The sequence below is a fragment of the Moschus berezovskii genome, chromosome 8 (assembly GCF_049115385.1).
Source record: "Moschus berezovskii isolate FMDL1 chromosome 8, NW_MosBer_1.0, whole genome shotgun sequence".
Lineage (NCBI taxonomy): Eukaryota > Metazoa > Chordata > Mammalia > Artiodactyla > Moschidae > Moschus > Moschus berezovskii.
In genome coordinates this window covers 14,116,909-14,132,574 of record NC_142467.1, presented here as the reverse complement: position 1 = coordinate 14,132,574, position 15,666 = coordinate 14,116,909, and the positions used below count along the sequence as shown (strand labels likewise).

Below are 15,666 nucleotides of genomic sequence, written 5' to 3'. Positions count from 1 at the left end.
TGTTAATTTCTCTGGATCTCCTGCCTACTGGGAGAGGTATGTGTGGGGTGACTCCCGATGCACCAAGCCCCCGGTTCCCAGGATCAGGACTCTGCTCTGCCTCCGTCATGTGGAGTTTACAATAAGCATGTCCTTTGCACTCAGGAACTTGCTTATCAGCAGCTAACTCATTCATTTTTGCCTTTTGCCCTTACCTTTGTGTTTCTTCAGGTTCCATCTGGGGTCCTATACCATACAAAGTATCGTTGCTGGATCAACTCACCTGTTTTCAACAAAGGCACATTTATCTGAGGTTGGTTGTATCAAATGCTGTTCGGGGAGATTAGGCCATCCCTTTGCCCTCAAGGTGCTCAGTGTAAGTTAGATCGTGGCTTCTCCTGGAAAGCCCCATCCTTTCTCTCTGTCTGCCTTCAATCAACGCTAATGATCCTCCTCTGGGAATATTTCTAAAGGGTGGAGATATAGCAAGAAGGAAAAGTTCTGCTTCCATTCTCAACAGTATTCCATTGTCTCCCATCTGGTATAGATGATTTTTTGAATTAAGATCAACATATGATCAACATTGGTTGATCTTAATTGGCGATTAGACTGTTTTTGAAGAGTTCCATTCAGAGGGTAAAATTAGGCCCCAGGCCTAACTTTAGACTCTACCTTATTTACTGTTACTTGGCCTTTCCACACCCTCCCCACCTCCCGCCACTTGAAATTTGAAAACTTCATCCATGTGGGAGTAAGGGGAATTCCTTTTTAAAACAGCTTCACATCAGCATAAGCATCACTAAGTTAAGGCTTACTTGAAAAGGATATTCAAAGCTGCGGTATACCACTCTGTTCTTCTTTTGAAATACTTCTGTGTGCAACTTACAGGTCCAGGCATTCTTTGAAAATCAGTCAGAGGCCACCTTTCGACTTCGCTGTGTCCAGGAGGCTTTGGAAGTCATTCAGTTGAACATGCAGTGGGTGGAGAAGAATCTCAAAACCCTGACATATTGGCTGTAGCATGCACACCGGTACCTCATCACCCATTCAGAGAGCTTGTTAACTGGGCCTCTGCTGCTTTTGCAAAAGCCAAGGTGAAACCAGGATCGCTGCTGAGTTGTTTGCACTCTTAGGAGTTCTAGTTTGCTCAGGGCCAGTCTGTATTTTTTCATCTGTCTTTTCTGAAATGTCTTTGGGCAGTGTGTAGTTATTTATTACCAAATTATATTCACCTGTATGCCAACCATCTACAAAAACAATGGGTAATTTTTCTACTTTGAAAATATTCAAATGGGAAAGAAAAAAATCTGTTTTGCAATTCTGTTCTCAGTTTCTGGCTAAATGTTGGCACCATGAAATAAGGAAAGATCTACCATGGGAGCCACCATCATTGCAGGCTGCTGGTTGGTTAGCCATTTGTTGTTCCTTGTTGATAGATGTTATTTGAATGTGGTTCCAAGTTAGCATCAAAAAGTATGGTAATGAAGTCATTGAATCATGCAGCTGTAGAAAACTGACCTCAGGTGTGCAGATCTACTTTGATTGGGGGTTTTGAATAATCCTTTCTTTTCTGGAAAAAGTTTATAACTATTATATTTTTTTCTGAAGAATAGTGAGGTGCTACAGAATTTTTAAATTTTTGTTGTAAAGCTAAATAACAAGGCCAAAAGTTTAAATTTTCCGGATATTTAACACCTTCTTTTTCATCTTTCAGGAAAATATTTCAAACCGAGTTAATGTTAATTATTTTACTTATGAATTCCAGTATTCTCCAAATCTCTGTACACCTTTATCACTCCCTGCCATAGATATCCCTTATGTTACAAATAAGTATTTCTGCATTTATGGTTTTTTTTTAAATACTGGTGTCTCTTATCATGACTTTCTTACTAAGAATTACAGTTTACAGTTTGTTTAAGTTGCTTTTTGGCATGATAGATCACAGACACTTTCTCTTAATCATACCCATTGGGTGGTTTTTCATTTTATATGATAGAGTTGCTTATTAGAAGTATATTTTAAAATAGGGCCTTTGAGAAATTGAACATTTTTATTTGAAGTTCACCATAATACCTTAAAGGAATAAAGAGAATGTGGATAGGAATAACAGTTTATTTTAATATGGTGGGCTCTGAATTTTTTCTACTGTCAGAAACAGTACTTTAGTTGAAAAATCAAAATTTTCTTTTGTAATGGCCAAACTAACAGATTATAGGGAATGGCCAAGTAAAGAAAGTATCAAAACTATATGGCAATTTTACTCCTTCTAAAGGGGAAATACTGTACTTGAATTTTTTGAGCTATGCAGACTTATACCTAGATTGTTGTGTTTCTTTGATTCTTAGGAGAAAAGCTTTCTTCCTTGTATTTATTGTACTTTCTAGTTTGCTTGAAAACACCTACGTACATAAAAAGGGTATTTACCCATTTTCAGCACTTAAAACACTCCACTGAATCAGACAATAGGAAAGGTCACCTTTTTTTTATTCAGCAGGTATCAAGTGAGAATATATGGAATTATGTATAAAATTATATTTTACTTTATGAAAATATTTTTATATAGCAAAATTGAAAAGACTGGCAATAGAAACTAAGGATAACCTTCTTTAGCCCTAGTGTGTTTTCTCCCAATGTAGTGTTTTCTAAACAGCACTTATCTCTCTATTTTAGAGTAGAAAATACTATTATCTGAGAATCACAGAGTCATCTGAAGATGTTTTTTGAAACTAGGGTGATTGTAGGTCTTTATTACGCTTGTGCTTCAGTAAATGAAGGATAATTTAGTCGATATTTGAAAGTGTTTTTATATTTTTAGAGTGGGGAAAAATACTAAAATTTTGGATTTTTTGTTGCTGGGGTTTTTTTTTTTTTAACATATTACTAAAGTCCACTTTGATACAGAGTTTAAACTTTGCTATTTCTCAAAATCATTTAAGATTCTTCCGTTTTACTTGCCCATCTTCACATTGTTCCTGTAATATTTGTTAGCTCTGCATATGGCAAATCTTGTCTTGAATTATATCATTCTTTCCCGTGAGTGTGTGTGTCGGGAATGGGGTGGGGGTTCCTATAATTAAAACTTTATCAAAACATTGGCTAAAAAGGAGGTAACTCAAAATCCATTTCCATCTTTGTACTCAAAAGCCATTCATTCCCATAATACCAGATCCATACCAATTGTATTTTTCATTTACAGGCCTCACCTCAGCTTTTCCTGTGAAAGTCCATACTTTTTTAATGTTATGCTATCCCATCTATATAGGGCTGTCAAAAACCAACTCTAAGTCAGGAATATAAGGTTAAATAATGGCTAGACCATGTAGTATAGTAAGTATTGTTGGAGCTTTTGAAGTTTTTTCCCCCCAGAATTTTATTTCACCACTGTATTTCTGAGACCTCAAACAGATAGAAGCACAGCAGTTCTTTGTTATATGAGCACACAGATCCATGACACAATTCAGTACTGTCTGACAAGTGTTATATTGATTGCAGAGAGAGAGTTGACTTGAATTAATAAAAGGACACATCATACTATATTATTAGGAAAGGCAAAATTGGAAATCTAGAACTGTAGAAGAAAAGCTTAGGCTTTGGAAATCTGAAAGGCTACAAAACTAGAAATCCAAGGAGTTCAGTTTGTTGATATCTAATCGCTCGTTAATACCAAGTGATTAGATATAGTAGACTGAAGTAGTGTCAGCAGCTACCATAAGCTTGTGCCTTGCTCCATCTTGTTTGATACGATCTCTTTAAGGGAAATTGTGTTGTTTGCCACTGTTCTGGTGTTCACGAACTGTCGCAGGTTTCACTTAACACTAATGCTCTTCACCATTCGTGTTTTCACGTACTTTAGCCACTGTGGGAGCAGAGCTGTCAGAAGAGTTCTGGGTATATAGAGGATACTGAGCCACGTCAGTCTTCCTGGGTGCAGAACAGAATCCTTTCTGAACACTGGAAAGGAAGAAATGAAGGTTAAGTGCTGAGTTTATTGGATTACAGATAGCCTGTTCCTGAGTTGGCTTTTGAGCATCTTCTCGATCTAATGCACATGGAATGATAATCTGTAGTCAGGTTACTGAATATTTACATAATCCCTGTGTATATCATGGGGGTGCAGGAAAGGTGTATGCATCTCAGGAGATGTGCAGACAGCAGTTTCTGGGCTGAGTTTGCAAAACAAGACCTGAATTTCATAGGTATGATGTAGTTCTTCTCCCCTTTGCCTTTTTTTTTTAAAAAAAATTGGAATTAACTTTTTTCTTCCCCCCTTACATCCCCATTTGTATTTTTAAAAGCCTATGTGTTCACTTTTGCTGGGTTTTGCTTTCTTTTATTTTGTGCTTCATTCTCTTCATTGGCAACTAAGTACCAAATGAAAAGTGGAAGTCTGAAAGTATGATAAACCTCCTCCCCTTGTTGCCTACCTGGGTAATAGCTCATAGAATAGTTGATTGATTTCTTTGAGTGGTTCTTTGGGGGTATATACTTTTTTTAAATGTATGCATGTGTTTTGATGTTTTTATATTCTTTCATCTTAGTATAGTTTATCCTGATGAAAAGTGAAAGAGACATTGTCCTGTGAAAATCTCTTCTAGCTTTTCAATTTTTCCTGCCTGGGCAACAGCTACAGAGTAGTTGCTTGATTTCCTTCTTTGGAAGGAGATGGTCATAGTGGGAGAAGAGCAGAGTATGTACTTTTAAAAATGTGTCTAAATCACTGTTTTGTGGGCGTTTGATTTTGTATTTCCTTCATCCTCCTCACAGATAAGTAGAGATCTAATGAACCATGAAGGTCCCAAAGTAGGACAAATGTCTTATTTACCCCTCTCCTTATTGCCTGTATGGACCTAACTGAGTAGTTGTAGCTTCTGTTGTTTTGATCTAGTCTGTTCTTGAGGGCAGGGATGGGGGAGGGTTGTATATTCTTTTTCTTGTGTATATAAATGTTATGCTACTTTTTAATATTTCCTTCTAGGTGTGTTCCTTTGCATGCATGCATATGTACTTAATGAAAATGGAGATTCAGAGTATGACAGATCTCCTCTTCCCTTTTCCTTACTGCCTTTTTTGGGCAGTAGCTAGAGTAGTTTTTGTTTTGTAAGGTGGGAGACAGTGGGGTGTGTACTTAATGTATATAAATAAATAAATCTATAACTTTGTATTATAACTAATCATTTCGTACTGCGTCCTTTTCACAGGACATGAAAGTACCTAATGAGACGTGGAGGTCCACATGTATGACAATCTCCTCTTGACCCCTTCCCGTGTTGCCTGAGAGGGCAATGGCTAGTAGAGTAGTTGATTAGTTTCGGGGGCTCTTTTGTGGGTATTAGGGTAAATGCTTTTAAAATATATACTCGTGTTTTTTACTTTCTTATTATAGTATTTCATTTGGTACCCAGCCCTTCACTTGGGGGCTTCCCTGATGGCTCAGCTGGTGAAGAATCTGCCTGCAATGCAGGAGACCTGGGTTCGATTCCTGGGTTAAGATCCCCTGGAGTGTGGACTGGCTCCCCACTCCAGTAATCTGGCCTAGAGAATGCCATGGACAGAGAAGCCTGGCAGGCTGCAGTCCATGGGGTCGCAAAGAGCTGGACACGACTGAGTGACTTTCACTCGCTCACTCTCCTTCACTGGACTGGTACGTTGCTAATGAACCAGAGTTCTGGATATAGAGCAGTCTTCTCCTTTCCCTCTTTATCCATGTAGTCAATAATTTTAAAGTAGTAGAATTCTGGGGGTGGGGGGACGGGGCTGGGAAGGGACTGAGGCAGGATATATTCTTTTGAAATCTGTATATATACAGTGCTTGTGTCAATATCATGCTATTCCGTTTTGTACTTATCCCTTGCTTGGATGTGTAGGTCGCTAACGAGATGTGGAGGTGTGGATGTAGGAAAATTTTCCGTCTTCCCCTATCCTTGTCACCTCTGTGGGTAATAGTTGTAGAGTAGTCTAGATTATTTTTACCTCTATCACTCCCTTTGCCTGGGAGTGTAGGGATATGTACTTTTTAAAATGTATATAAATGTTTCTGTTACTTCATTTTGTACCTAAACCTGTCCATGGGTTCTTAGGTGCATGATGAAAATTAAGGTTCATTCTATGAAAAAAATCTCCTCTTCTCCCCTTCCCTTATTGCCTTTCTAGGCAATGACTAGTAGCATAGTTGTTTGAAGAATTTTTGTGGGGCGCAGAGCAGTGAGGGTTTTCTGGGTTTGCTTTTATGTGTGTGTATAAACGTTTGCTGCATTTATTCGTGCTTTCACTTCAAGCCAGGTGTCCTTTTTGACTCCTAAATATCAAATATGATGCAGAGGCCCAGATCGGGGTGTAATAAATCTTCCCCCGCTTCCCCTGTAGCCCGTGTATACTGGTAGTATAGGAGTACTTGAGGATTTGGTTTTCTGTTGTTTGTGTTTGAGGTTTTTAATGGAGGATGAGCTTGTTAGGAAAGATATATAAATTTTTAAATGTATACAAATGTTTCTGCCTCTTTTGGTATTCATTTCATCTTGAATCCAGTCTTTTGCATGACTCTTTAGGAACTTAATGAAAGTTGAGATTGATCCTATAAAAGATCTCCCTGCTTCCTTTCCCTCACTGAGCAGTGGCAGAAGAATAGATGTTTGGCTTCTGTTTTTGGAGAGGTAGGGATGGGAGAGGTCTGTGTGTGTGCGTGTGTGTACATATATATACTTTTTTAATGTATAAATGTTTGCTACATTTTGTGTGTTATTTCATTTAGTACCCAGTCCTTTGCTGGGATCTGTAGGTACATAACGAAACATGGAGGTCCAGATGTATGATAAATCTCCTTTACTCCCTTCCCTGACTGCCTACATGGGCAATAGTTCAACAATTTAGGAATCTTTTGTTTTTTTTTTAAGAGGGAGGAATTATTGGGTGGGTAGTAGTTAGTGGGAAGGGACGGGGTATGCCCTTTTTAAAAGTGTATATAATCGTTTCCCTGTTACTGATTTTATACCTAGTCCTTTGGGTAGATGTCAAGTTACCAGATGCAAATTGAGGAGAAGTGTATGACAGCCTCCCCTTCTCCCCTTGCCGTTGTTTCCTGTGTGGTGACAGCAAGTAGAAGAGTTGTATGTTGTTTGCTTGTTTTATAGAGATTTATATTTTTGGCAGGGGAATATTCTTAATACACATGAATGTTTTCATTTGTTGCTTTATTTTGTGTTTAGTCTTTTACGTGGCCGTGTAGGGAACTAATGAAAATTGACTCCCCTAGATGAGCAGGTTACTTTCTTCTTTTCCCATATATAGTTACTATTTTGTGGCTGTTTTTAATTCTCGCAGATATATGCCTTTAAAGATGTAAGTGTATACATCCACATATATGATTTGCTCCTTTTCTTCCCCCATTATTTTCCTATTAGAGTTCCTTGCAGGGCCCTGAGTGTATCTAACAAACAGTGTCCCGCCAGATCCTTGCCATCTGAGCTAAAGGTGTCGCACTGAGTTGGGACAGCTAAGGGCACCAGGCATGTAGCCCGTAAGATGGGAGGAGACGGTTGAGTTGAGAGAGCTAATCCCATCCAGCAGGTCTCAGGTTGGCTCGCACGGAATGCAGTGGTAGGAAAGGCTGTGCTTCGGCATTCCAGAAAGTCAGAAAGACAGTGCTTCACGTATGGTTAGATTTCTTTTGCTGTCCATCTCTCAGCGGCACTCATTCAAGCTCATTTGAAGACCCTTGAGAGTAGCTCCTCTCTGAGGCCCTGGATTCGGGCTCACTTGTCTCCAGTTCCATCAGTAACACAGTCTTCTGTTCTTGGTGGAAATCATTTTGGGTTTTGGAGCGAATCTTTTTAAGTTATTGCCCTTATTCTAGTCAATGACAACATGGGCCCCAAAACTAATCCGAGAAGAACTGGGGTGGCAAGCTGTTTGACTCCCAACACCTTGCACGTGGGAGGGCGAGCTGGCCCTTTCCTCCCCAGAGCGCTTCTGCATGGCTGCATCTGTCACTTCTCCACTAGCTGAACCATTCCTGCTCATGTTTCCTTTCTGTCTTCAGTGCTTGCCCTGTGAGCTGTTACCTTCAAGTGTCCTCGGAAATGTAAACCCATGTTGCCTCTTCAGCTCTGTGTCTTTGCATACATTTCATACATCCAGACCTGTGTGTTAACTTTCAGCATTCTTCAGTCGTATTTCACATTGACTGTTCGTCCACCACATGGTAAATGTCACGACTCCATATTTATCTGTCGCAAAGAAAATGCGTGTGGAAAATCCATCCATCCCTCTCTTCCCTCCCTTCCGAGCACTGTTTTTTTTTGTTCTGCAATTTACAACCAATATAATGCTGAAGATTTGCCATACTGTTATTTTTAGAAACATTGAACGGTAGGACTCCTAGAAAATTTGCAAAGAGACGTTATTCACCATATCAGACTCTCAGGTTCTAGTGATGAAAAATTTGCTTATACTTTGCTGTTACTTATACCTGCTGCTGTATGGAAAATAAGTTTATTCATGCCACATTTAACTTTGACCATAAATGAAAGGGAGCATCGTTTTGGGGTTAGTCAGGTCATCCTGAGCGGTATTTCTCAACAGTTCTTAATTTGAAATACTTCAAAGGAAGTAAAGGTCAGGGCTTAGCTGAATGAAATGCTCCAGAACTTGAAATGTAGAAAGCATCAGTACAGTAACATATTCATGTGTATAAAGTGACAATTACAGCATAATTGGAACATTTGCATTAATCAACAAACTCACATTGAGACAAAATTGAATCTTACAGCTTTCTTGATTAAAGCCAAGTGTTCCATGCTGCTGTGAAGAATAGTCTCTCAAACACTTTGAAAAGTAATTACTTCAAAACTTGTAAAGGTATCACATTTTTGTATTTAAACACTTACAGAGATCTCCAGTTTCTTGAATCTGAGCTTGTGGGTAGAATTCTAAATTTGTATCATAATCTTGTCTTTTGTGAAAGATTTTGAAAATAGTATGTATATATATAATATTATATATGCAAATTGTGTTTTGTCCCTTGTAAAGGGAAAAGGCCTATTTTTCTTTACACTTCTGATACCTTGTTTTGCATATGATCAGCACTGACTGAAAGGCATGTGTACTGCAAACACTGTTGCTTTTTTTGTGAAATAAAAATAAAAGTATTTAAATATAAATGTTGTGTAGACCATTTTCATTTTTAAAAACTACATATAAAGTGGTTTATCATCTCAGCTGTACCAGAACAGGAACTGTATTCATTGTCTTTTTCAGCATTTCCTATCTCACCAGTGCTCCAGTATCTTTACTGCGTGTAAATCAAAGGTTCACAGAGTCATTAGTGCCATGTTGGACTGTCCTGGGTACTGTATGATTATTACCAACATCCCTGGTCTCAAATGCAAATAGCAACTCCCCTACCCCGCGTGAGACAGCCAAAAAATGTCTCCAGACGCTGCTAAGCGCTCACTGGGGTGGAGTGGGGTTAAAGTTATCAGTGGATGCACTCCATGTAGGGCAATTATTTTTAGAATGAAATGATTCTTATAAATACACAGGTCACTTGAGTAGCCATTTGGTCAGATCTACAATAAGAAGTTCCTTGTTTTGATTCCCATAAATATTCTCGGGAGAGAGCTGAGAATATCTTAGGGCCTCAGGTGCTGGAATTAGTACCAGTATTCTTCTATATAAATTGTTAGCACTTAAAGTTAGGCATTTTAAGGCAAATAGAGTTTGGGGTAAAAGAATTGTGACACTATTTCTGGGCATAAAAAAGTACACATTGAAGCAATGCACTTTTAAAATATCACCAGAACTTACCTGGTGGTCCAGTAGTTCAGACTCTGCATGTCCAATGCAGAGCCATGGGTTCAGTCCCTGACGACTGGGGAACTAAGATCCCACATGCCGCAGGGTGCTGCCTTCTACAGAAAAAAAGACAAAAGTTTAAAAAAAGTTATTACCATTAATAATGTATTGGGGGAATGCTCTTACAAATTAAAAATTTTGCTCAGAAGCTACTAGTTCAATTTCTGATACTTTGTTCACAGAGATGTACGGTAAAAATGGAAATAAAACCCATTATAGATATATTGGGTTGGCCAACAAGTTCGTTCAGGTTTGAAAACCTTGAACGAACTTTTTGGCTAACCCCATAGATAAAATGTTTTTATTCCAGTGGAATTTATAGATGTTAACTGACATAAATGCATCATCTATAAGTTGAGAATTATGTTTTATTTGAGGACTACAGGAAGGCAGCCTCTCAGTTCTGACAAACTGTTCCAAAAAGGTAAGGGAGCGGTCAGGATATATAGGAGTTTTTGCATTTTTGCTGAAAATATGTGAATATCAAACAGTTACTGTGAATCACACACACAAAAGACATTAAGTTAAGAGATTTTACTGCCTTTCTCCATATGGAAAGAGTTTGGGTGCATTGAAATTCCTTTGACATGTATTTTATCTAGGGCTAGGATCCTGTTTTTCTCATTTCTGAATTACCCTCGGGTGCACTCTTGGGGGCAGTGCAGTGGCTGAGGGCTTGATGGTGGGGCTAATTCATTGATTATTGAAATGATGGGCAACTTTTTTGTCCATAGCACCTCCTTGTGGTCATAAATTAGATCAAGGTTTGGGAGACATTTCATGACCAATTTTCCCACAGCACTAGGAATTATGACCCAGGAAAATTTTCCCTTGTTGCTTCTCCCCATTTCTACAATTGCACTATTACAGTTATTCTGGGTAGAGTTACATTTGATCAACTGCCTCAAGACATTCAGCCATCATTAGTTTTGTCAGAGGATGGGTTACTATTGCATAATGCAATAGAAAACTATCTTCCCAACCCAGGGATCAAACCCAGGTCTCCCGCATGGCAGGTGGATTCTTTACCATCTGAGCCACCAGGGAAACCCATCTTATAGACAGGATATGAGTAAATACAGCTAGCATCATTAATAAAATCATAGTATAGCAGATAGAGACAAGGCATAAATAGTTGGAGAAACAAGAGGAAAGATTAAAACAATAATTGGTGTAACTGGATGTGATCTGGTCACAATAAGTCATCAAGTCTACAGGGGAGGCAGCTGGAGAAGAAAAATTCTGAAGGGATCAAGTAGAGATAAATCATACCTTTTGTAAATGAAGATAACAATTACCAACTTGTTGCTAGTCAAAACATAAGAAGAAAGGCTTTCTGAAAAAGATTAAAAGGCAGTGTTTTAGAAAAAAAAGTCATAAAATTATAAATCATTTATTGCTCATAATTCCTGTTGATCTGGGTGAAGTCAGGTTTTCCATTAGAGTTCTGTAATTTCTTACCCATTTTAGTAGTATGATCTAAAAGTCATCAGAAACTTGTTTGTCCAAAAGTCCTTTTTATGAATCTTCTTGAGGATCTTTATAAAAAACATACAAGTGACTAAAGACTTAAAATGGCATGGTTAAATTCAAAATCTGATTATAATGCAGTTGACAAGAAACTTGGTTATTTCTATGACATACAACATTTTAAGATAACTAGAATTATGACCTCATAACATAGCAGGACGTACCAGAATTTAGATTTTGGAACATCTATATTAATATCTCGGAGAAGGCAATGCCAAGCCACTCCAGTACTCTTGCCTAGAAAATCCCATGGATGGAGGAGCCTGGTAGGCTGCGGTCCGTGGGGTCGCTGGGGGTCGGACACGACTGAGCGACTTCACTTTCACACAATGGAGAGGGAAATGGCAACCCACTCCAGTGTTCTTGCCTGGAGAATCCCAGGGAAGGGGAAGCCTGGTGGGCTTCCGTCTATGGGGTCACACAGAGTCGGACACGACTGAAGTGACTTAGCAGCATATTAATATCTACCCATGTAAGAAAATTTTACCACCACTTATTTGACTGTATTTCCCATGTAATATACCCAATAAATTCATTTAGGTTAGTATCTGTCTTTGGAATATTTCAGGGGTCCTTTGAAGCATCCCAAAGTTAGCTACAGGTCAGAAGAATTTTGGTTAGAATTTCACTTAGGCAAGTTTGTAAGAGACATCAAAATTTTAAAACACTATCAGATCATTAAATCACTGCTGCTGCTGCTAAGTCACTTCAGTCGTGTCCGACTCTGTGTGACCCCATAGACGGAAGCCCACTAGGCTCCCCCGTCCCTGGGATTCTCCAGGCAAGAACACTGGAGTGGGTTGCCATTTCCTTCTCCAATGTGTGAAAGTGGAAAGTGAAAAGTGAAAGTGAAGTCGCTCAGTCGTGTCTGACCCTTAGTGACCCCACGGACTGCAGCCTACCAGGCTCCTCCATCCATGGGATTTTCTAGGCAATAGTACTGGAGTGGCTTGCCATTGCCTTCTCCGCATTAAATCACTATCAAATAAAATCATAGGTCACTGAAACAATACTTACTCAACCGAAAAGACAAAAGATTTTTAAGGTAAATACAGATCATTTAGAAGACAAAAAAACTTGTAATCGTATCAAAAGTAGCCTAACATTTCCAGAAAGCTTTTTCCTCTTAACAGAAGAGGAAACTTCAGCCCTGCATCAATCTACCTTGAATTACAAAGTTCACTTACTTAATTAAATTTAATTCAATCTCAGCCTAATCATGTCCAAAACTGTTCTCAGTCCTCCCTTTCCACAAACTTTGCACAATTTTCTGTACCTATTTAGTTTATTTTTCATTTTTCTTTTGCATTTAGAATTAATCAGCTTTAGGGCAAAAATCTCTTTTCCCTTAACACAATACATTTCCATTCCTCATACCTTCTTTTGCTGAAAACACACATCCTATTTTCCTTACATACTAAAATATTTCCTTTATTTCCAGTAGCTTAATTCCCAATCCTTAAAAACCTTGATTTCTAGTGAAAACTAAGAGGCAAGCAATTATGAACACACCAGTATTTCTTGATTGGTAAACTTAAGAACATATTCTATAACCTCTAGAAACATGTGCTTTCTCATAGAGTATCTCTCCTCAACATACTACAAGATGTGTCTAATAACCAAACATCTTTAGTTTTTAGCAATTAATGTTCCAGAATTTTATCTTACTTGAAATAATCTGGATATTCAGTGAATTCCACCATTTACCTTAGCAAAGTTCTAAAGTTTCAGGTTACCAAAAATCTGGAGAAACTATTTTAGGTAGATCCAAAACATTATTCCTAAAGAGTTTACCAGAAAACTCTTATTTATATTTTATAACTTACAAAAACAATATACCAGGTTCATTCTGCTTGCTGAAAAACTTTGCAACAGACATAATTAACTTACTGACCTTCAAAACACCTAGGTACAATAAAAATAAGATAGGTCTACTGGTTAAGCCAATAAGCTTAAGCTAGATTTAATACCAGATATTAGTACTTCCTGGATTACAGAACCTAAAATTCTATCTGGCCAGTTTTCTTCATACTTAGAAATATTTAATTTGCAAGCACTTACTTTTGAGTAAAGTAGAGCTCTTTTATAAATTTTGGGAATACTATCTGGAGATAGAGGCATATGTATTATAATTTGCACAGACATAAACAGACATAACTAGAGATCTTAGAGCTTCAAAACCTTAGTTATGAGTCAGGCATGACAATATAAACTGATTAGTTTATAACAGTGAAATAAGTTTATTTACTCAGATGATTAAGGCTTTACTATATGTGGAGAAGACTTAAGATTTGTATTTGTCTATGACAAACCCTTAATGAAGCTGTGAATTAGCTTTTGGTGAGGGAGATTTTTTCAGAGGTTTGAGTTTAAAAAGGCTTCCTCCCCCTTGCCCCGTTTTCCCTTTGGTTTCAGATTCCACCTGATTGAGGTAATCAGGCTCAGTCTCATGTCACTGTGGACTGTACTTTAATTTTTGATTTGTTGAGATCTGCTAGACAATTGCTTTTAACTCTCCTAAGAACTGATTTGCCACCTAAATGGTATAAAAAGATCGATTTGCCCAGCTACATTTTCTTTAGTTTTTTTCTCTTTTTTTATGAATAAGAAGATTTCCAACTACACTGAAAATCAGGAATTCCACATTCTAGAATTTTGGGGTTCGGTTCTTCAGGGCTTCAAAAGTTTGCACAAGATATTCAACAAAGACCCTCTTTCTGAGGGTACAAGTCAAACTCAGAGCAAAAAAAAAAAAAAAAAAACTCTATTATTGTTTTTATGAACCCCAGAATATTAGCTCCCAGTTTTTAATATTTTGTGGGCTTAGGTAACACTACCAGTTTCCTTTAGTATGTTTCATTGATATCACCTAGGGGTAGATGTATATGCCCCATCTTAAAGTAGGCAGGGGACACATTCCCCAGTAAGAATCAATGTCTATCACATGATCTAATTAGGCACAGGCGATGTAACCATGTCAAATAAAGCCCATGGAAATATACCAATTTTTGGAAACTTTCATCTCAGTTTTATACCTTTAACTTCAGTTTTCAAGAGAACCCCATCATCAACAAGCCTTGGTCTCACTAGGAGTCCCAGAAGCTTTCCTTTTTATCCTCTAGCCATTTTATCTACTGTTTTTGTAAAAAGGCTTTGGGGTTCCCAGTGAGGAGCTGAACCAGGGGACTGAGGCCTTTTTAATCTTTTAACTTGATTAGTTGGCCCAATGTCGCCACAAGCAATTGGTGGTTAGGTATCTCAGAGTAATTTTTTCCAGTCTGCTAAATATATATGTCCTATTTAAACTAAGGTAAATACAGTAGACTTGGTTGGGGCCCTTCAAGGTTAAATGGAACAAAGGAACCCCTTATTGGTCCCCAACACTAGGTAGTATTGTATCAAACCTTTGTTTTAATCCTACTAATACCTGTTTTATCTACCCCATTTCTTGAGAACTACCTGAAGATTTTATTTTTTTATCCTTTTGGAACAAGTCCCTTTAAAATGTCCACCTTGTTGGCAAGAAGTCTTTAGACTTTCCATCAGCTTCTTACTTCTTCGTTAATCGAATTAACAATCTCATGTTTTATTAGCTTTCACAACATCTACAAAGGTTACTTCCCCAAAGTCTGAGAAAGTGAGGGGCCATCACTGTTTAGGCAGGCAAAATGAAGTGGAAAATAACCAAGGGCTGGAGCCCTTACGATGAATGTCCCTGAGAGCTGGCACAGCTGGACAAAAGGACAGTTTGCAATTCCAGTCTATTCAACTGGCCACCAAATGTACACCAAATGTGTTCCTTCTGGATGACAGACCCAGGTCTCAAACCAGAGCAGGCCGGGACGGGGATTGCAAGGGGAAGGTGCCTAAGTTCAGGTGGAATGTTTATATCTCAAACACACAGGGAGAGAAAAGCAAGTCCTTCCTGGAAAGGCTTTTGTTACTTTAAGGACAGAATTTCAAAAAGATGTTTTATCCAGCCAGATTTTCTCTAGCTGCACACACACACAAAAATTAACTCTGCAACCTCAAAAGAATCTCAGTTTGGCCATATTAAGGGCAAGATTTCCTTTAATTTCCTGTTAAGTACTGGAAGTTTAAGTTCTGTATGTACATATTAAATCTTCCTAGTGTCTTTCAACAGAGGTTAAGCCAGGTATCTCTTCTTGCAAGTAAGGTTCTAAGAAAACCTGCTCCTTCAGGGAGGAGTTGAACCACCACCAAATAAAACTTAGTATCTTGCTCCTTGGAAGGAAAGCTATGACCAACCTATACAACATATTAAAGAGCAGACATCACTTTGCCAAC

General features: G+C 38.2%; 1 protein-coding gene across 3 annotated transcripts in view; it reads left to right on the top strand.

The window, feature by feature from the left end:
• LNPEP (leucyl and cystinyl aminopeptidase) overlaps positions 1-15,666 on the top strand; it is a 113,230-nt gene that overhangs the window by 95,876 nt on the left and 1,688 nt on the right. For 2 of the 3 annotated variants that reach the window (XM_055429485.2, XM_088838452.1), the window contains 2 exons: positions 211-292; positions 868-9,134. In XM_055429485.2, the coding sequence (XP_055285460.2) occupies positions 211-292; positions 868-999 (214 nt within the window). In that variant the 3' untranslated portion in view covers positions 1,000-9,134. Of the gene's footprint in view, positions 1-210; positions 293-867; positions 9,135-15,666 lie in introns of those variants that run through there. The other variant, XR_016037979.1, reaches the window with a different exon arrangement.